Raw genomic sequence first — 20,170 nt, forward strand, 5'->3', positions numbered from 1 at the left:
GTGGGTATGCTGGCAGTATTATATCGTTAAAGGATAAGTCGAATTTCACGGCTTCATTAGTTAATACAACTTGGAAACCGCCATACAAGTTACTAGTTTTAATGGAAAACAACATCACCCCTTTCACTTTGCAAACTAACAAGTCAGTCACACCAAAGATATTTTCGTTTTACTATCTCAAAACTCAACTCAACTCAACTAAGACTTACCTTCGAGACAAGTCAACTTACATTTTGATATCATTCGTTTAAATAAATATATTCATGGTATTTTTTAAATATTCAATAAATTTAACTAAATACTCTTTATTATTTATCAATTTATTTTGGATAAATAATCAATAATTTTATGAATTTATAAATTTATTTACGTTTCTTGGGAGCAAATTCCAAACCACGAATGTAATTTTTATTTATTCGATATTTATCTGAAATCAAAATAAAATAATAATTAAATATTTTATAAATATTTTATCTAGCTACTATCGAGTGATTAAAAATAAAAACATACCAGTTAACAATTTATATACATAAAGAACTTGATTTCCTTGTACAAGTACGCTGGGAGTTTTTTTACCAGGTATATCGGTTATCGTTGCGCTGGCGCCAATTCCTTGACATTCTTTGCTAAACTCATCAAGTTTTATCCCAAACATTTCTAAATTATTGACGAGAGTTACCTAAAATTTTATTTTCATTAATTATATTATCTTAATAGTTGTTTAATTATTTATTTATTTTTTACCTTTTTATTATTACATCGTGAAGCTACGGTGATGTCTATAGGTTCTAATTTTCCTGTGTGCAGTAACTTAGTACCAGCAACAGTTATCTCGTGCGTGTATGTCATTCTTCCGATAAATTTGTTTATTCCGTCTTCCATCGTTAACGTCAACACACTTTCTTTTGTACGCAAAATATCCGCGAGTTGAGGATTTATATTTAATATTCTAAAGAATATAGATATAAATAGTCAATTAAAATTATTATATAAATTTATTGTCAATAATAATCTTACTTTCCATCCTGAAGATTTTCTTTTTTAACGTATTCAGTGAAGCATTTACGAATTTCTGGACGTTTCATAATATCACCTTTCCTAGTAATTTATTTAATGATTTTTAAATAAGTTGCTATATATATTATTTAATATTTATACATACTCGTATTTAATATTTTATATTTAATATTTAATATTTTAATACATACTCGTAACCAAATTTAGAAACTACTGGAAGAACATTAGCAGTTACTTTAAAACATTCGGCGACAACTGGAGCATTCGATGACTTATTTAATTCACAAGCATCTGATGATTCGTTAATGACCAATTCTTTCAATAATGGATGTTCAGTCTACATGAAATCAATGTAATATATTAATTTTTTATATCATGTCAAAATTTTATACATTATAATGTACCTTAACATATGTAATACTTTCAACTCCTTTGAGTATTGTCGTATCGATAACTCCTTTAGCTTTCATAGCTGCTAGAAATACCGACAATTTTTTATAACTGGATTTTTTAATATCAACAACTTGATCTGAAGGACATGCAGCTATTAAATGATTTTTAAAAAAATTTGAACTGAGTATCGGTAATTCGCTTTTTTTAAATCTTTTGCATGCTTTTAAAAAACAGTACTCCAACAATTGATCCATCTCTTTAATGGGATCTACATCTTCAATCAATTCAATTGGTTCTTCATTTTCCTATTTGAAATATTTATAATTAAAAATTTATTTAAAATTTAAATGAAAAAAAATTTTTACCTGTTCAATTTCATTACTGTTATTTTTATTGTCTTCTATATTTAACGAGTTGATTAATTTCTCAGCATTATTAACAGATTCTGGTTTATCATCAGTAACTTGAGTAATTTCACCAATAGGTTCTTGATCGGCTGGCTCGTCAACTTTTTCATTATCAAAAGATGGATCTATTTGTGGCCTAGCTGGTGGTTTTCCCAACTGACATAACATGTCACCTATCACGTGTATAATATCAACACATTTACCACGACCACCAGACATGTACATATCTTCTGAGGAATGTGATGTCACGCCAACTGCAACTGCTGCCTATAATTTTTTTGTTTTATTATTAAATTAATTTTTTAACTAATATTATCAATTATTTTTTATATTTATTTTTTCTAAAGATTGGTTTTATAATACATTATATTTTTAGTTTTTATTGGCTGTCCAATCTAATATAACAATTTTTTTTCTAATTTTTCGTAATATTGTTAGTCTGTATTTTTATGCCTGGAGGGAAATAAAAACTAAAAACTAAAAATATAAATGACCAATTATTATTTACCATATTGTCTTCCGTGATTACTGCAACCGGAGTGTTTCTTAATAATTTACCATAAGAGTGGAATGTAGATGGTCCATCTAAAATAACACCAGGTAACATCAAGCCAGCTCCACTCGCCAGTTTAGGAATAACAGAATTATGAGTTTTAAATGTATATAATAAATTAGGATATTGCCAGAGTGAAAATATTGTTGGAAATAATGGCACTGTTGATTGATCAAGTTGAAAGAACATTGGAATTTTAGCAACACAGTACAATTTACATATTTCTCCACTGTGTGTTACTACTTTCATGAAACTTATTGCCTCTTTTTTTGGTAATAAATTTTGTACTTGGCTATCGGTTAATGATGGAAATGCACTCAACACATCTTCACATAATTTTTTTCTGAAATTAAGAACCAGTTAAATTTATTTATCTATTTATTTATTAATGTAGCGCAAAGCGGCAATATACATACAAATATAGAATAAACAATGACACTGAAGTTGACAGACATAAAAATTTTTTTAGATATTTATAGCAATTAAATTATTGAAAAATAATTAAATTAAAAAGTTTCACATGGAAAAATTAATAAAAATTACAAGTGAAAATTTTTAGAAGCATTTTTTTATTGTAATTAATTTATTAAAAAAATTTTTTAAATTAACAGCTGACTGCTAACTTCAGTATTATAATAAACAGTATTAAATTTATTTAAAGAAATAATTATTGAAAACTAACCTTTCAGTTCCCTTGAGTTGATTATTCGACTTGACTTTTATTGGTTTAAGAAACATTATTAAAAAAAACCTAAAGACAATAAAATATAGTCTTGTTGACGGTCAATTTATTTATGTTGTGAAAAATATTCAGTACTGTTTTGTATTGTTATTGCGTTACATCTATTATTATTATCTTCATGTGTATACATTTATACTGTCATGACTTTACATTCAGATGGCTCTAGCAGTCCGTGGAGAGAGTGTGTAAGGGCCGTATTCATAGTCCGGCCTTAAGTTTGTACTTAAGCCTGTCTTCATGAAGACGGCCTTATCGGCTGTAAGTTATGATGTTTTCAGAGTCATTCTTTAAGATAAACTTGCCCCTGATAGCCACCTTATCTATAACTTACTGTCAATCTACGTCCGCAATTTGAAGCAAACTTGACGGAAAGAGTTGGCAAAGCGAGCGATTACCTATTAGTTACCTATAACTTACTCTGCAAATAGACGTCAAAACTTGCTGTACAAGTATTTCCTTCAAATTGTAGTAAAGTTGAAAAGAAATTTAACTACAAGTTTGATTGTTAACTTGTATTCAAGTTGCGGCCGTAGATTTCCGTCAATTTGCTTACAACTGTTGTTGAGAGAAGAATTACCGCCAACTTGATGTATAAATTAACCGTAACTGCTGGAAGTCAACACTTACTGAGAAAGCGCTGGCTATCAGGGTGAGTAAGAAAAAAGTTTTAAGCAGGATCTTATTTTCAGTCAGATAAGCTTTAGTAATACCCAACTTAAGACCAAGTCAACGCGTGTTCGTCAATTTCCGTGAAAATTCTTATCTTTCCAACGATCTCATTGGTTGAAACGTACTTAAAGTTTGACAATGAAGTTTTTTATTCAAAATTGTAAACAGATGTACAAATATGCCTTAGAAAATTGTAAGCCTCAAATTCAAGTTACACTAGAAAATTATTACCGCAAGATCAGAAGAAAATATGTTAAAAAAAAGAGAAAGTACTAATTTTACCGCTGTAGAAAAAAAATATTTTCTACAAATTTTAAAAAATTATGCTCAAGTAATTGAAAATAAAAAGAGTGATGCTGCTACATTAAGTGAAAAAAAAGTAGCATGGGATTTCATCGCAACCGACTTTAATTCATCTAGTATAATTACTGAAAAGGTAAAATTAACTTTTCAATATGACTTTAAAATTAACAACCACTTGATCAGTTTTTAATTAAATTTTACAAATAATTTTAGTTTTAGAAAACAATAAAAAATTGTTAGTTAACTGTTAATTTCATTTTTATTTTTTTAATACATAGTATGCCGAATTTATAATAATTTTAAAAAATATTGCAGCGAAACGCAGATCAACTCAAAAAACTTTGGTCAAATCTAAAAACAAAACAACGGAATGCGCTGACAATCGAAAAGCAACATCGCCTTGCAACTGGGGGCGGTTCATCAATTCCAGATACTGAAGTTGATTCTGATATTGCACTTATTGCCCCAAGCTTAATTAAAACTGCACCGATTTTATTTTCTTCAAATATGTCTGAAGAAGAAGTTACTGGTAGGTTTTCATCTTTTTTTCCTTCTGTAATTATTTTATTTTTAAAGCTACTAAGATATTTGCTGTTCTGACTTTTTTATATATTGGTTAATCGTTCACTATTGATAAAATTACAAGAAATCTTTTTTATCTAGATAAGTGTAATGCTGTTGACTCAATGGAATATGAAGAATACATAGGCCTTGAACAACTATACCTAGATGATGAGAATGATGGCAATGATGATGAAGAATTACCACGTGAACCCTCATCGTCTATTGTTACTAAAAGATCGTTGGTAGAAAGTAAGTAATTTGATTGGGCATAATACTTAAAATATATATTTTAATTAATAATCATACTATTTTATTGGGCATAATACTTAAAATATATATTTTAATTAATATTTTTAAAATCACCTTAGCTCAACAATCTAGGAAAAGGACTAAAGGTAGAGAAAATCCACCCAACGAAGACGAGAAATTCTATAGAAGCGAAAGGTTAAGAAAAATGATAAAGCAAGAAGAGGAATTATTTCAACTAAAATGTCAACATGAAGAAGAGATACATAATATAACAATTGAACACCTGAAACAAAAGTATAAATTAGAGATTCGTGCAGCAACCGCTGCAGCTGAACTAAGTAAATTAAATTTATTGAGACAACAAAATAAGAATTAAGGGCATGATTGATATGATTTCTTCTGGATGTTTCTAGTTTATTATAAATTTTCATGATAAATAACATAGAAATGTAAAAATAAAAATTTATCGTTAGTTTAAAAGATTATATAAGGCGATAGCAATTTTTAAAATACAAATAATTTTATATTATACGTTAAAAAAACTTTTTTAAGTGCCAAGGGCTAACAGTATTTTAATTTTAAAGTGCATTTTAATGCAATTGTTAACTATATTGGAGTGTTAAGCCCGTAACTTTTTTATTAAAGCATGTATTAAATTTTTATATTAAATAAATTATTTTTTAATGTAATCAAACCAAAAATGTCAAGGCTGGAAATAAAAATAGTTTTTTTATAAAAATTTTGTTTTTTATTGGAACACGTTCAAAAACTTTTCTTACAGATATATTTTTTAAAGTAACTACAAATAATATGTATTTAACGAAAATTAAAATTTTTATAGAATCCATTATATTTACAATTCTGAATTTAATACATTTATAGTTCGTAATTCAACCAAGATAAAATTGTGACTTCAATTTATGATTACAAGTTATCAAGAATACGTAAATTTTCAAATCAATAAAAAATTATTCTCATTCAATTAAAAAACGATTATATTAAAAAATATCAAAACTGTATAGATCTTATCCATTGAACATACGTTCTATAATTGCTTCGCGAAATGGAAAACCGTCAGCAGTCGCATAAAATCGCAAACATATTAATAATTGAAAAATTGGTGGAATTGGTAATCCTCGTTTATTGACTTTAGTTCAATTTTGTTCTCTATAAGAGGTAATATTCCAAATTTAACACTATCCTTGTCAAATCTATATCTTTGTTTGAATTCGATGTCTGAATAAAAATCAAAAGGATCTTGCACATCTCAAATATAACGTTTTGGAATACGTATGATTAAATCATCGTTGTCCAAATCAAAATTGATATCATTATTGTCGTCGATGTCAATATTATATAACCCCAAAAAATTCATTATTTGAACCACTTTTTTCACTGTAAATACATTTAAGATTATCTCAAGTCAACTGAAATGATGACTTAGAAAAAAACTCTCTTATTAAAGTTAAAATTCTGAATATTTATCCCAGCCACATGTCTTAGCTAAGATCAAATTTTGAAGTATATCTTGAGAAAGCCGTATATGAATCTAAACGCTGCCTTAAGCTTGTGCTTAAGGTGCACTTACACTTAAGCCCGAACTATGAATACAGCTCTAAGGCAGTGTTAGAGGTGACAAGTTGGCTCACCGTCTAACCATTAAACCAGCTGTTCATAAATATAATGAATTATTAATATTTTATTAATCAAAGCTCAACAATTGCATTATTAATATTGTTAATAATTTTTAAATTATAAAAATGAGTTCGGGTGATTGGGATGAAGTTAAACGATTAGCCGCTGATTTTCAAAAGGCTCAACTTAGTTCTACATTACTAAAGTAATTATAAATATTTTTTTTTGCATATATTAAATCCATAGTGGTTCATAAAATTTGAGTTAATAATTTATTAATATGATATTACCTATTTTCCAGGTTATCTGAAAGAAATTGTGTTGAAATAATAACAAAATTAATAGAAACAAATTTATTAAGTGTTTTATTTACAGCTGATGGAAAAGAATACATAACACCACAACATCTTGAAAAAGAAATTAGAGATGAATTGTATATGAGCGGTGGTAGAATAGATTTAGTTAAATTAACTAAAATATTAAATGTTGACTTCACTCAAGTATCGAAGATAGCCAATGAAATAGAAAAGCATGACAAAGGAGTTAGAATACTACTGGGTCAGCTGATAGATCAAAGTTATATGACCAAAATAGTTACGGAAATAAATGATAAACTAAACCAAGTTGGTCATATAAATATTGCTGAATTGACAGTTCATTATGATTTACCTGCTGATTTTTTGCAATCACTTACTGAGAAAGCCCTGGGTAAATCTATTCAAGGACAGCAGGATAAGCAGGACCCTAAATTTTTTTATACTGACAATTTTATTGCACGAAATAAATGTAAAATTCGCGGAGCACTTGCTGCTATTACAATTCCTACACCACTATCTGCTATTATTGGTCAATCTAATGTTCCTGAAAGAATTTTTTTCTGTAAGTTAATTTAAAATTATTGTGATATGACTTTTGTTAAATTGCATTGTACTTTTTTAACTATTGACATTTTTAAAGTTATAAGCTCATCCTGATGTTACACTCATCAAGAGTTTTCATTTGAATACTCACATGCATTTTGATATATTTTTCATATATACATATATATAATATATATAAATATATGAAAAAACGATGTGGGTACTTAAATGAAAGGTCTTAATGATTGTAACATCGGGATAAGCTTATATCTTTAAAAATGTCAATAATTCACAAGATACAAGGTCATTTCCTAATTATGTATCTAGAGATAGAGTATTTTCGAATGAGGTATAAATACTTATCATCATAAATTGACTGTTGGTGAGAATGATATGAAAATATGAAAAGGTACAACATCAAATTTAACCATAAAAACCCATTTTATCATACAAATATACTGGCTAAAAAATTTCGCTTATTCTTTTAATAATATAGATAATTTATATTATTTCCAGCTATTTTTGAATATCTACAAAATACAGAACAAGCACCTGGTGTAATTACTAACAAACAAATCAGTAGCGGAGTTTATGTACCGACAATTTATTCTAAAACACAATCAGAATGGGTCAACAATTTTTACAAACAAAATGGTTACTTAGGTAGTATCACAATTATTAAGATATTAATTTTTATTTATATGTAAATAAATAATTATTTTTATTGACAGAGTATGATGCCCTCACTCGCTTGGGAATAAATGACGGAAAAAGTTACATAAAACGTCACTTTCCACAAAACACACCGATACTATTGGACAGCGTTGCAGTGGGTTCAGCAATAATTGATCAAATAGATGCCAATATTGAAGAAGTTATTGCTACAAGTTCATTCGTTGATATTTATCCTCTTATGCCATCGGTTTTCTCACCCGAGGATATTGAAATACTATTGAAAGACGCGCAGAAACGCTTGAAAAAAATTTTCATATTTTTGTCACCACTGTCATTATTTCAGAGGCCTTCTTACATAATTTAAATAATAAACTCGAATCAATTGCCGAGTTAAAAGCCAAAGAGGCTGTTAACAGTGGCAAGTGGATCCAATACGTTGCTGAAAGTAAAATAAAAGCTAATAAAAATAATGATAACAAATTTGAGAATAATAATAAAAAAGATGACCGGAGAAAGAAAGCTGCCAGTGGAAAAGCTGGAGGTGGTAATCAAGGACGAGAGACTAAAACTAAATCGACTAAGAAAAAATATCATCAGGGAAAAAATAATGACAACGATTATGATAGTGACGATAATAAATCCAAAGGATCTGATAAATTTGAATTAATATTATTTTCAGCACAAGATTTGAAAATAGAACTCAATAGATACGAAAATTTATCAGATATTGAAGAACTTGTTGATGAATTGACTAATTATTATCTTGTAAAATTGAATAAATTATCATTTACATTAGCCGAGCAGTTTGCACAAGCTACCAAAACAACAAACTTTAGCGATGTTGAAGATAAATTAAACATGTTGATTACAAACATCCGTATATTTGAGAAAGGGATCAAATTAATAGGAAACAAAGATACTGTTAATTCGTTGACAAAATATTTAATCAAAACACTGGGTATTGATTTTATAAATGAGTTACTAAAGTTAGCAGCTCTACAAAATGTTTTACAGTGTCCGACTAATTTAACGACAGAGTCACGACAAAAAATGATTCTTGAATTACCTGATGACATTAAAAGTGATCTCGATAATGTTAACAAAGCCGTCACAAAAGGTTCCATTGAAGATTTGTTAAGTTCTGCTGATTCGGCGATGGCTGCCTGTTGCTTAGTACTGAAGAAATTTGATAAAAAACGTGAAAAAGCTATTATACTTGGTCACAGACAAGCTCTTATAGAAGAATTAAAACAAACAGAAGATCCTGCTCTGGCTCTTCACTTGACAACCAGTATTTTATTTACTGCTGCTACTCAGTCTGCTCTTCATATGTCTGGTAGACACGTTTCTTCTATTTTATCTTTTCTTCAAGCGTTTTTAATTCCTGAAACTTGTACTTTACTCATGGGATATCACGGTAAATTATTTTTTTTTATTTATTTATATTCGATAACTAGATTAACATTTATAATACTGCAGTTAGCGGTCAGCTGTCAATTTTTTTAATTTTTTTAACAAATTAATTACAATAAAAAAATACTTCTAAAAATTTTTATTAATTTTCATGACGTTAAGTTAGCTGTCACTTGACAATTTTTTTAATTTTCTATAATTTATTTGTTAAAAAAAATTTAAACAATTATGAAATTTAATGTCATTAATTTTCACATGTGAAACTTTTTAATTAATTTTTTTTTTTTAATAATTTAATTGCTATAAGATTCTAAAAATATTTTTAATATCTGTCAACTTCAGTGTTATTAACATTTTATTTATTTTTTCAGATCACGTATTGAAATTATTGAGCTCTAATGATTCAGAAGCAAAAGAAGAAATACGGAAATTATTAGAAAATGACTTGGAGAAATTAAAAAACATCGCATATAATTTTAAAGATCAAATTAAAAACTCCGATAAAAATGAATGACGTTAAGAATTATTTTTGTAAATAAATAAACTAATATAATTTTTTATTCATGATAAATGAAATATATAAATTTTATTGCACTTATAATTAACTTTATTACTGGCAATTAATTATTATTATTATTACAATAATACATATACTTAAATGTGACACCTTTAAAATATAGTATAGCCATTTGAAGATAAAATCGGGATTTTGGCGCACGCGTACCTGGATAATAAAATATGTATTCTTACCTATGTATGAGTAAGGAGTCCATGTGGGTCACCGATAGATGCATAGATGTTTAAAGTCAAGGACCGACACAGTTTTACCCATCTATAAAACGTAGCTACTTTCGGCAATATCTTTATACATGATTTAATGTAACATATAATTTGTTTTTTATTTTGGTTCAATCAAATTCAAAACCAGTTCCTTTATATAAAATTACGTCGTCAGTAAAAACAGTAAAAAAAATTTTTTTCAATAAATTTAAAGGTATTACATTGACAATATATAACTTTTAAAAACATGAAAAGTGTTTTATTTGAAAATTTCGTGTCAAAGATATCGTATAACGTTTTATATCCAACCATTTTTGTGCACTGTGTTTTTTAATTGACATTTTTCTGATACTTAAAGGATTTATTGGAGTGTAAATATTTTTTGCAGTGATTTAATTGTTTAAAAAAAGTTCAATATTTATTTAAAGTAATAAATAAACAAAAGCGGATAAAGTAATATGAGTTTTAAAATTTCTTTAAAAAAAATTTAATATCCTTGAAATGTAGTAGACACCTACACACCATATTTAAACAATTCTATACGTAAGTCTATATAATGATCCTTAATATAAGTAGAATACAATATTTATTTAAATTAAATTTAACGTTTTTATTATTTTTTATCAAGTTATTGACATTCAAATAATTTTATTGAGTAATATACAATAATTAAGAAATGATTAAATTTTTAGGATGATTGACACGTGAAAATAAATAAAAAAAAATGTCCATGAAGATGGCAATGCACAACAAAGTAATTGAATAACAACTGTGGAGTGACAATTATCCAGTAAATTGTCTTTTACAATTAAATATATTGTATACTTTTTAACTATCTGGTAAATTGGTCAATTAAAAAAAAAAAAAAAATAATATTTTAAATAAATACTACGGTAGGGTATAACGTGAAAAAGTGTAAAAGTTTAATTGTATCCTAATGCGGGTATGTGGATGCATTTACACCAAAAAAAATGCCAAGAAGGCATCTGCAGAGACTCTCAAATCTCTGCAACCTGTTTAGTTATTTTATTTATTTGTCATATTTGTGTTAATGCACAAATAACTGATGCCGCCGTACCCCGTATTTCCAAGGATGCCGATACACCGCAAGACATTCTCAAGGCATCGGAAAATATTGATCATAAATGCACCAACATGACTTCTGTCCTCAATCCTGGTAATTTTTTTAATACTTTCATTATATCTTTGTTTTATATCAATCTATTTAACACCTAATAGAAGTAATAGTAGTTAAATTTAAAAATCAATACAATCAAATAATGAAAAGATATTTATAGATACGGATATTTATCATTTTGGGACAAAAGGTTATCATATTGAACTTGATTCTTTAAAATTGGTCACTGTCTTTTATTTCTCATGCAATAATTCCTATGACAAAATTTCTCAGCAAAAATTTCTTTTACAATATTTATGATATTAAATTTAGCTGTCACTGGACAATTTTTTTAATTTTCTTTAATAAATAAATTATGGCAAAAAAAATGATTAAAAAAACGAACTTGTAGGAATTTTGATAAATAAAAAATGCAATTTTTTAAAAATCATTTTTTAGAACAAAATTTTTTCTTAAAGAAAATTAAAAAATTGTCAAGTGATAGCTAAATGATGATTAATTTATGTTGTGATAAATTTTGGGGTGAGAAATTATTGTACTTGAGATATTTTTGCTGAGAAATTTTGACATGAATAATTTTTGCCGATTAATAAAGGCGGAAAACCTTTAAAATTAAATGACTTTCCCTATAATTATAAATGTATCACGTTTTCATATTCAAGATGATATCATTAATAATTAAATATAATTTAAAAGACACAGGTTTGTCGATGGTGAGCCATGAATCTGGGTATCCTTATCCACCAACAGTGCCTCCATCATTTTTAAGCGGAGCTCTCACTTGCCAACCCTATCGTGGAATTTATGTTAATCACATCTACTTTCAGTTAGCAAATGCCTTTTTTTTATTATCGCATTTAGCTCCGAGTGGAATACACGGTGTATTATATTTGAGATGCACATTATTAATTGGTTGCGCATTTCTCGCATTATGGGGATGGACAATAGTTTGCTGGTTTGATGCTACTATGTGGAATGGTCTATTTGTAGCTATTAATTTTGTCCACGTTTGCACATTACTCTATCGTTTAAGACCTATTAAATTTTCAAAAGAAGTTGAAGAGGTAAAAATCATACATCTATATTTAATTAATCATTAAACTATTCATATATTTCCCTTTAATTATTTATTTATTTATTTTTTTCAGGTTTATGCAGCAGTATTTCAACCGTTAAGAGTTTCAAGGCATCAATTTAAAAAAGTATTAAATTGTATGAAAGCCATCAAACCTTTAAAGTATCAACAAGTTTATGCACAAGAAAAATCTACTAAAGTAGATTCTTTATCTTTAGTACTATCGGGGAAGTTAGTTGAAATTATTGATTTTATTTTTTATATTCTATAAAAAAAATTATTTAATTTAATTACTTTTTGTTTGTTTGTTTTAACAGACTAGTTGTATCACAAAATGGTAGAGCACTTCACATTGTCTTCCCTCATCAATTTCTTGATTCACCTGAATGGTTTGGAGTATCTACTGATGAATTCTTTCAGGTAAATTTTATTCAATGATAAATTATAAAATTATTAGTTTTTTTTTTTTTTTTTATTTTTCATTTTTAATAATTCATGTTAAAGGTATCAATAACGGCAATGGAAGATTCTAGAATATTACTTTGGCATAGAGATAAATTAAAATTGAGTATAATGACCGATCAATTTTTACAAGCAGTCTTTGATCATATATTAGGTAGAGATGTTGTCAAAAAATTCATGCAAGTAAGTTGTTAAATTTATGGTACTAAAATTAGCAGTCATTTGATCATTTTTGATTTTTTTAATTTTAAGAAAATTATAAGTAAAAAAATTGCACTTGGAATTTAAAAAATTTTCTCTTTTAATTTTTTAAAAATTATTTTTTTCAAAAAAAAAATTTCTTAAAATATTCCGATGTCAGCTAATTTAATTTTTATGTAAAATTTTATCCAATTTTATCAAGTTCAATGATAAAATAATTTTTAATGATATTTAGGTGAGTGAAACAATGGCAGCGGGTACTCACCAACACCATGGGCAAAACGGACAAGTTGTTGGACTGGGTGGAGTTGGAAATTTAGACAATGATCCGGATACTAAATTATTTGTCGTTAAAAAGTCAGATAATCACGGAATTACAGCACTAATAAGTCGTCAACTTCAAGGTAAATAAATATTTTATTAATAAATAATAAATGAAATCAGAATAGAAAACGTTCAAATATTTAAATAGTGACAAATCAACGGTAAATTTCATATAACACTGTTAAGTTTTAATTAAATTACGTTGCAAATTATATATTTATTTAAAAATCATTTGCAATCATTATCTCATCATATTAGCATGTTTAAATAATTAAAAAAATTAAAAAAAATAAATCCTGTATTTACTCTGCACGTTCCTTAAATACAAAGTGTTATTTATAATAGCTTAATGTTATTGCTTATAATTTATAATTTGCTCTTTATTTAAATAATTAGCGACTTTTATCAACGCTATTTTACTGTTCATTTAAAGTTATTATTATTTTATTTAATTTTATACACATCAATGTACATTAGAAAAAAAAAAAAAAGAAATCATGCATTGTCATCTTTATAATTTAGTTGGTATTTTTTTGGTTTTGGTTTGGGTAGAGGAGAGAGTGCCGCTGCTGTATACGAGCCCCGATGTGTTGAACAACGCACTGCATCACCTAAACCATCTTCACGCGCCTTATATACTTCCCCTTTATACCAAAACATCAACCAATGACAATTCCTCCCAATCAGAATCCTAATTGTTTAATAACGATTTTCCAAAAAAAACAAAATTATAAATTAAAAAACAAAAATTTATATATACATATAAATATAAATAAATAAATATATATATATATATATATATATATATATATATATATATATATATATATATATATATATATATATCTTCGATCCTTCATCTGAATTTATGTTTGGTACATCAATGTGTACATCTGCTGTGTATTAAGTACGTACGTCAATGCCACTGGGTTACTCAATTATTTTCTTTCCGATAATATCCAGGTGAGTTATTTATCCACTCCTTTTGATAATTTTTATTTTATTTATTTATTTATGCTAATCTTATTATTATTTAGATTTTTTTCTATAAACACTTGTCAAATAGATGTTTTAAATATACCAATCACTTGTTCCTCGCCTCAACCACTTTTATTTAATATATTTTTAAATTCATTGAGCATTTATATTTTATTTTATTTGTTATTCGTATCGCGCGCTAAATAAATAAATCACTAAATTTTATAATTATTATTATTATTATTATTAATTATACAGTATAACTTTTAATTGCTATATCATATAATTAATGCATAAAAATTAAAAACCCGTACGTTTTTCATCATGCTAATTTCATTAAATTTAATTATTAAAAATTATAAATATATTTTTATTTATATTATTTTATTGATAATTTTGACTTTATTTGTCTAGGTTTACCTAGGATTAGATACTATTATTGTGGTAAGTTTAGACATCATTTTATTTTTTTTTTTTTAACTTTCAAATTTACAATACAAATTTAATTATAGTGAAGCATCTCTCCTCTGTAATTAGTTTTAATAGAGTAATGCTCGTCTAAATAATTAGATAAATTGAAAGCACTTTTAAAATTCTAATCAAATAATCAATATTTAAATTAATTTAATACGATAATAATTAAATATAAATTTTTAGCTGCTGGAGATCCAAATGCTTGGAGATTGGGAAGAATTGAAGAGACTGATCATGAAACACCTGTCTAAAATACAATTAGCATTTCACAGTGTCATTCTCAAACGGTCAATTTAGTCAACAAATCATAAATCAACGTAACTTCGGGAGTATGTGAATATTAGGGAATGAGCACAAAAAATTAGTTGTGACATAATAGTTCATTCTAAAATTAATTATTTTTATCAAAAACATTCCTCGTCACCAGTGATTAATGATATTTAATTATGTTGATAAGTGATAATTAATATTAATATTTATAATTATATATCTTCCTTGATTCTAATTGAGTAGTCTTTTGTACAGTGAATATTTAAACTTATAATGCTTCCAAATTATTTTGTGCCATGTATTTTTAAGTATTTTGTATAATGAAACGAGTCATAAATAATGTTTTTGTTATTTTTTTATTTTATTTTTTGTTCTTTAAGATTTGTTATGCATTTTCTCATGTATTGGACGTATATATGTTAAAAAATTAGCATTAATAAAAATTAAAATTAAAAAATTTGTCTTAATTATTAACAAACAAAAAAAAAATTAAAAACTATTGTAATTGATCTCAAATTAAATTTACTTTGAAATATTTTGTTTAATGAAAATAAATTCCAATTTACAAATAATATTAGATTCTTAAAATTACTTTTATGAAATAAATTCAAAATACAGTTTCAATTTAGAATGAAAATGTATTGATTAACATTTATAAGCTCTAATAATATTTTATTAAATTCTATAAAGAAAAGATCCAATTATTAACACTGGCCGAATTATTGACACTTGCAACTTTATTTTAATTAAAAAAAAAATAAATCAACTTAATAATTTAATAAATATAATTTTTGAATTATAAATTTTAAGATAATTAGTTTTTTGAGAAAATTTTATTTTTTTAATTAGAATAAAATTTCAAATATCAAACAACTAGGCCAATGTCAATAACTGGGTCTTTTACCTGAAAAGCAATTTAAGTACTAAGTACTACTTAAAAATTATTTTACTTATTGCGATATTATGAATGAAGCATTAAAAATAAAGTAAATTGATGAAGACGAACATTTTACAATCATTAAGGTCAAAAATTTTACGGCCATAAAATTTTCTGACGTTTTATTGGAGAATGATTGGAAGACATCTGCAAAATTTTAAAAATATATTTACTAAATTCATAGATAAAACCAATAATAATATAAATCAATCATTTCATACATTACTCTTCCTTTTCTGATCATTTGAAACTTGATGAATATCATTAGACAGCCTTATATTATTTTGTTCACATTTTAATTTATTAATAGGTGATTTCAAAATACCATTTTTATCACTCATTGTGTTTAAATGATTTGTATCGTCACATTCAAATGACTTATCAAGTGTCTCACTGCAAATATTAATTAAAAATTTTATCAAATAAAATGACACTGAAGTTGACAGACATTAAAAATTTTTTTATAATTTTATAGTAATTAAATTATTATAAAAAAAAATTTAATTAAAAAATTCCACTTGTGAAAATTAATTAAAATTACAAGTGAAAATTTTTAGAAGCATTTTTTTACTGTAATTGATTTGTTATTCAAATTTTTAAAATTGACAGCTGACGGCTAACTTCAGTATTATCAAATAAAGAATATTTACATAAAAATAAAAAAATTTACCTTGATTGTTCAACATCAGAAATTTTGATGTTTTTAGTCACTCTTAGTTCGCATAATTTTTTACCCAAGGATCTCTGGTCATTGTATTTTCTTTGCGGCATCGGCAAAGCAATCCGTTTAAAAACCTCAAATAATTTTAATTTGTCCATAGATCCAATGTCTTTAATTACAATACATTTCTGTAAATATGTCAAATAAAAAAATTCAGTGATTAACAATCAAGTAAACAAACAATATAATTTAATAATAAAATATAACCTGTAATAATACATACATTTTTCAATATCTCGCGTAATTTACTGTCAGATAACAAATGAGGAGATGTCAAGTCGGTGCAATCCATTTTTTAAATTTATTTCTAATGAAATTTTTAAATAAATAAATCAAGTGATAACTTTTAAACTGTTTTCATTTTATTATTAATATTATTATCAACTTTAAAACCTCCAACGTGCTTCTGTACTACGTGCTCCGTTTATACTGAGTTTTAGGTTTCATTTATATGTAAATAATATTTACCTGTTCGGTGTTTACATTTTTGCAACAATGACAGCGAATAATTTAACTTTTAAAACTCGCCTCAAACATTTTCAACAATAAATTTGACGTTTGATAATTTTTTTTATCTTAAATCATTTTTAACCTATATATACTTATTTATTAATTGAACTGACTATGAATTAAGTGTATAAATATAGTGCTAAATATATATAAAATCATAATACTGAAGTTAGTGGTCAGCTGTCAATTTTAAAAATTTTTTTAACAAATTAATTACAATAAAAAAATACTTCTAAAAATTTTCACTTGTAATTTTTATTAATTTTCACATGTGAAACTTTTTAATTAAATTTTTTTTTTAATAATTTAATTGCTATAAAATTCCAAAAGAATCTTTAACATCTGTCAACTTCAGTGTTATATAAAATCAAGATGCGAGAAAGAATAGAAATAGGTGAGTTAATAAATGATAACAATTGGAACGACTGAAAATAACTGACATTCGATAATATTCTAAACAATAATTAATTTTATCAGTAATTGTTGAGTAATAAAAATTCTAGGAATAATTTCTAATGACAGCAGTCATGAAGGAACAATAATGCAAATAGCAAATAGCCTTGATGCATTACAATCAGCAGCCTCACAAATATTTCAATCAATTGATAATAGAGTGTCTAATTATTCAAAAAGGTAATTTTGTTTTTTTATCATTTATTTATTACAATATAAAAATTAAATAACACTGAAGTTAGCCGTCAGCTGTTAATTTAAAAAATTTTTTTAATAAATTAATTACAAGAAAAAAGTGCTCCTGAAAAAATTGTCATTTCTGATTTTTATTAATTTTCACATGTGAAACTTTTTAATTAAATTTTTTTTTATAATAATTTAATTGCTATAAAATTCTAAAAAAAAATTTTAATATTTGTCAATTTCAGTCTCATAAAATTAATGATAAATTTATTTCAGACTCCAAGATGTAAAACAGAAAGCAACTAAACTTCAAGATCAATTATTTTATTTACAAAACAATATGAGTTTGAAAGCGATAAAAATGTACTCAGACGCCAAGTATCCCGCGTATTCGACTTACAAAGAGTATCAAACACTTATAAATAATCCAAAAGAAGTAACTAATAAAGTAACGAGCCAAGCGGATAATTTTTCTGTACGGTGTCCAACTGAGTCAGGTGTTAGAGCTGATCATTATGCCAGCGAATTGAAGCTCAAAGAAAAATTACAATTTTATTATGTCATGAACAAATCATTGAAAAAAGACTGCTTGGATAAAACAAATGAGACTCCAGTAGCGAGAGTATCGTCAGTAAGTGCATTGCTAATTGATGATGATGATGATAAAATATCTAAAAAATATACGGGTTTATCTTCGGAACTTGGCAATAATCTACGTAAAATTGAAGATGCACCTAATTCAATAAATCAGCCATGGCAGTCATCAGATTTTGATTCACCATCATATTTATATGCTCCAATGTTAGGCGAGGTAAGTTTTAATAAATTTATTTTTGCAAAGATATTTATCTATGTCCATCTATGGGCTTGAGTTAGATCCACTAGTTAGTGACCAATGGCATGAAACTTAAACTTATAAATTTATTTTTATTTTCATAAATTAATTTAATTATTGATTGCTTAGGTCCCGCAAATAAATGTACCGGCAATATTACCAGATCTTCCAGGAATAGTAGATGATGAGAAATTTGTCCTCGACTTGAGTTTTCAGAGCCCGATAGCCCCATCCTCGGCAGTAACATCACCGACAGCACGAATTGATCTTCCAGATGCTGCTATGACAGTAAAAGACGATAAACAAACCAAACAAATTCAAAATCCTCCAAATCTTCCTAATTTAGATCAAGATAATACAGAAAATTTGGCAACACCGGCTCCACTCCCGCCACCTCCACCTCCTCCACCAGTTACTAAACCTGAAAGTTTACCGATACCTCAAGCATCTACAGCATCAGCAGCACCACCACCGCCACCGCCACCCCCACCTCCACCTCCAGCTGATTCTTCATCAGTACTGACTGCCGAATCCAAAGAAAATAAAGTAGAAATGAAACCTCCGACAGCGAGACCAGCAGCGTCAACCGACGATCGTAGTAATTTAATGGAAGCTATAAGAGCTGCTGGAGGGATTGGTAAAGCTAAACTTCGTCAGACTACCGCTGAAAAACCCAGTGACAGATGGTCATCGGCCTCTGTAGGCGGCGATTTGATGGCCGATTTACACGCAAAGCTTTCACTGAGACGCAAAGGTATTGCTGGAGGCAGCGCTGGTGGAGCTAGTGGTTCTATTGGAGCTTTAGAGAGAATATCTCGTTTGATCCCTCCGCCACCTAAGCCTAACGAAGCTTCTGATCGTAATTCAACAAGCGAATACGATTCACAGCCCGATGCTGATGACTGGGAAGAATAATTTTAAGTCATTTGGTTTTTTTTTTTTTTTTTTTTTTTTTTTTTTTATATATAAATAAAAGTTAATGTATATTTTTAATCAAGAATATTTTAGACATACTATTAATTATTGTAAATATTAATAAAAAGCGAATAATAATAATAATAATAATTATAGAAATGATGAAAAAAAATTTTTTTTTAATTCGAAATTAATTTTGATTAAAATTTTTTGGAATTTAAAATTTGTGATAATTTCTTTATTTAATTTAAAAAATTTTTCCTATTCAAACAACACAAGACACTCAACATCAAGAATTAAAATAATAAAAACAAAGATCAGTGTTACCAATCTGAAAAGATAAAAATTTTTCATCCACCTGAACGTACAATCACATAAAATAAAATGTAAATAATAAATATGACATGGCACCAGCTAAGTAAAGACTTTTCTAT

At 26.7% G+C, this 20,170-nt stretch overlaps 6 protein-coding genes across 9 annotated transcripts; 4 read left to right on the forward strand and 2 right to left on the reverse strand.

The window, feature by feature from the left end:
- Positions 1-299: 299 nt before the first annotated feature.
- Eif2d (eukaryotic translation initiation factor 2D) lies at positions 300-3,208 on the reverse strand. The gene is made up of 9 exons (XM_074249432.1): positions 3,053-3,208; positions 2,326-2,713; positions 1,776-2,084; positions 1,422-1,715; positions 1,209-1,354; positions 1,018-1,098; positions 745-949; positions 511-679; positions 300-427 (listed from the first exon to the last, which is right to left on the reverse strand). The coding sequence occupies exons 1-9, from the start codon at positions 3,106-3,108 to the stop codon at positions 363-365; spliced, it is 1,713 nt and encodes a 570-aa protein (XP_074105533.1). The 5' UTR covers positions 3,109-3,208; the 3' UTR covers positions 300-362.
- Positions 3,209-3,300: 92 nt separating this feature from the next.
- Positions 3,301-5,604, forward strand: LOC141531547 (uncharacterized). Its single transcript, XM_074249443.1, has 4 exons — positions 3,301-4,217; positions 4,400-4,613; positions 4,748-4,897; positions 5,017-5,604. Exons 1-4 carry the CDS (start codon positions 4,032-4,034, stop codon positions 5,271-5,273), a joined length of 807 nt encoding a protein of 268 aa, XP_074105544.1. The 5' UTR covers positions 3,301-4,031; the 3' UTR covers positions 5,274-5,604.
- A 916-nt stretch (positions 5,605-6,520) lies between these two features.
- Positions 6,521-10,081, forward strand: Ufl1 (UFM1 specific ligase 1). The gene is given in 6 exon segments (XM_074246741.1): positions 6,521-6,737; positions 6,834-7,411; positions 7,909-8,055; positions 8,124-8,369; positions 8,372-9,484; positions 9,852-10,081. Coding segments are annotated over 6 exon segments (2,307 nt in total). The 5' UTR covers positions 6,521-6,657; the 3' UTR covers positions 9,995-10,081.
- Positions 10,082-10,226: 145 nt separating this feature from the next.
- Positions 10,227-15,387, forward strand: LOC141529958 (popeye domain-containing protein 3). Of its 3 annotated transcripts, XM_074246774.1 has the most exons (9): positions 10,227-10,803; positions 10,953-11,437; positions 12,095-12,462; positions 12,547-12,704; positions 12,791-12,893; positions 12,978-13,118; positions 13,372-13,540; positions 14,853-14,882; positions 15,096-15,387. In XM_074246774.1, exons 2-9 carry the CDS (start codon positions 11,206-11,208, stop codon positions 15,161-15,163), a joined length of 1,269 nt encoding a protein of 422 aa, XP_074102875.1. In that variant the 5' UTR covers positions 10,227-10,803; positions 10,953-11,205; the 3' UTR covers positions 15,164-15,387. The 3 variants fall into 3 exon arrangements, with proteins under 3 accessions (XP_074102875.1, XP_074102883.1, XP_074102868.1); XM_074246782.1 differs by lacking the exons at positions 14,853-14,882; positions 15,096-15,387 and adding an exon at positions 14,013-14,236 and having other exon boundaries at positions 12,260-12,462; XM_074246767.1 differs by lacking the exons at positions 14,853-14,882; positions 15,096-15,387 and adding an exon at positions 14,013-14,235.
- A 138-nt stretch (positions 15,388-15,525) lies between these two features.
- Positions 15,526-17,442, reverse strand: LOC141529979 (uncharacterized). 2 transcript variants are annotated; one of them, XM_074246802.1, is made up of 5 exons: positions 17,309-17,442; positions 17,064-17,147; positions 16,790-16,968; positions 16,341-16,512; positions 15,526-16,266 (listed from the first exon to the last, which is right to left on the reverse strand). In XM_074246802.1, the coding sequence occupies exons 2-5, from the start codon at positions 17,130-17,132 to the stop codon at positions 16,216-16,218; spliced, it is 471 nt and encodes a 156-aa protein (XP_074102903.1). In that variant the 5' UTR covers positions 17,133-17,147; positions 17,309-17,442; the 3' UTR covers positions 15,526-16,215. The 2 variants fall into 2 exon arrangements, with proteins under 2 accessions (XP_074102903.1, XP_074102895.1); XM_074246794.1 differs by lacking the exon at positions 17,309-17,442 and having other exon boundaries at positions 17,064-17,278.
- Positions 17,443-17,553: 111 nt separating this feature from the next.
- On the forward strand, positions 17,554-19,868 carry LOC141529950 (WASH complex subunit 1). Its single transcript, XM_074246754.1, has 4 exons — positions 17,554-17,744; positions 17,854-17,983; positions 18,263-18,797; positions 18,951-19,868. Exons 1-4 carry the CDS (start codon positions 17,723-17,725, stop codon positions 19,734-19,736), a joined length of 1,473 nt encoding a protein of 490 aa, XP_074102855.1. The 5' UTR covers positions 17,554-17,722; the 3' UTR covers positions 19,737-19,868.
- The last annotated feature ends 302 nt before the right edge of the window (positions 19,869-20,170 follow it).

Source organism: Cotesia typhae, unplaced genomic scaffold (assembly GCF_013202065.1).
Source record: "Cotesia typhae breed Kobodo isofemale line unplaced genomic scaffold, CoteBio_Ctyphae contig_119, whole genome shotgun sequence".
NCBI classification, from domain to species: Eukaryota; Metazoa; Arthropoda; class Insecta; order Hymenoptera; family Braconidae; genus Cotesia; species Cotesia typhae.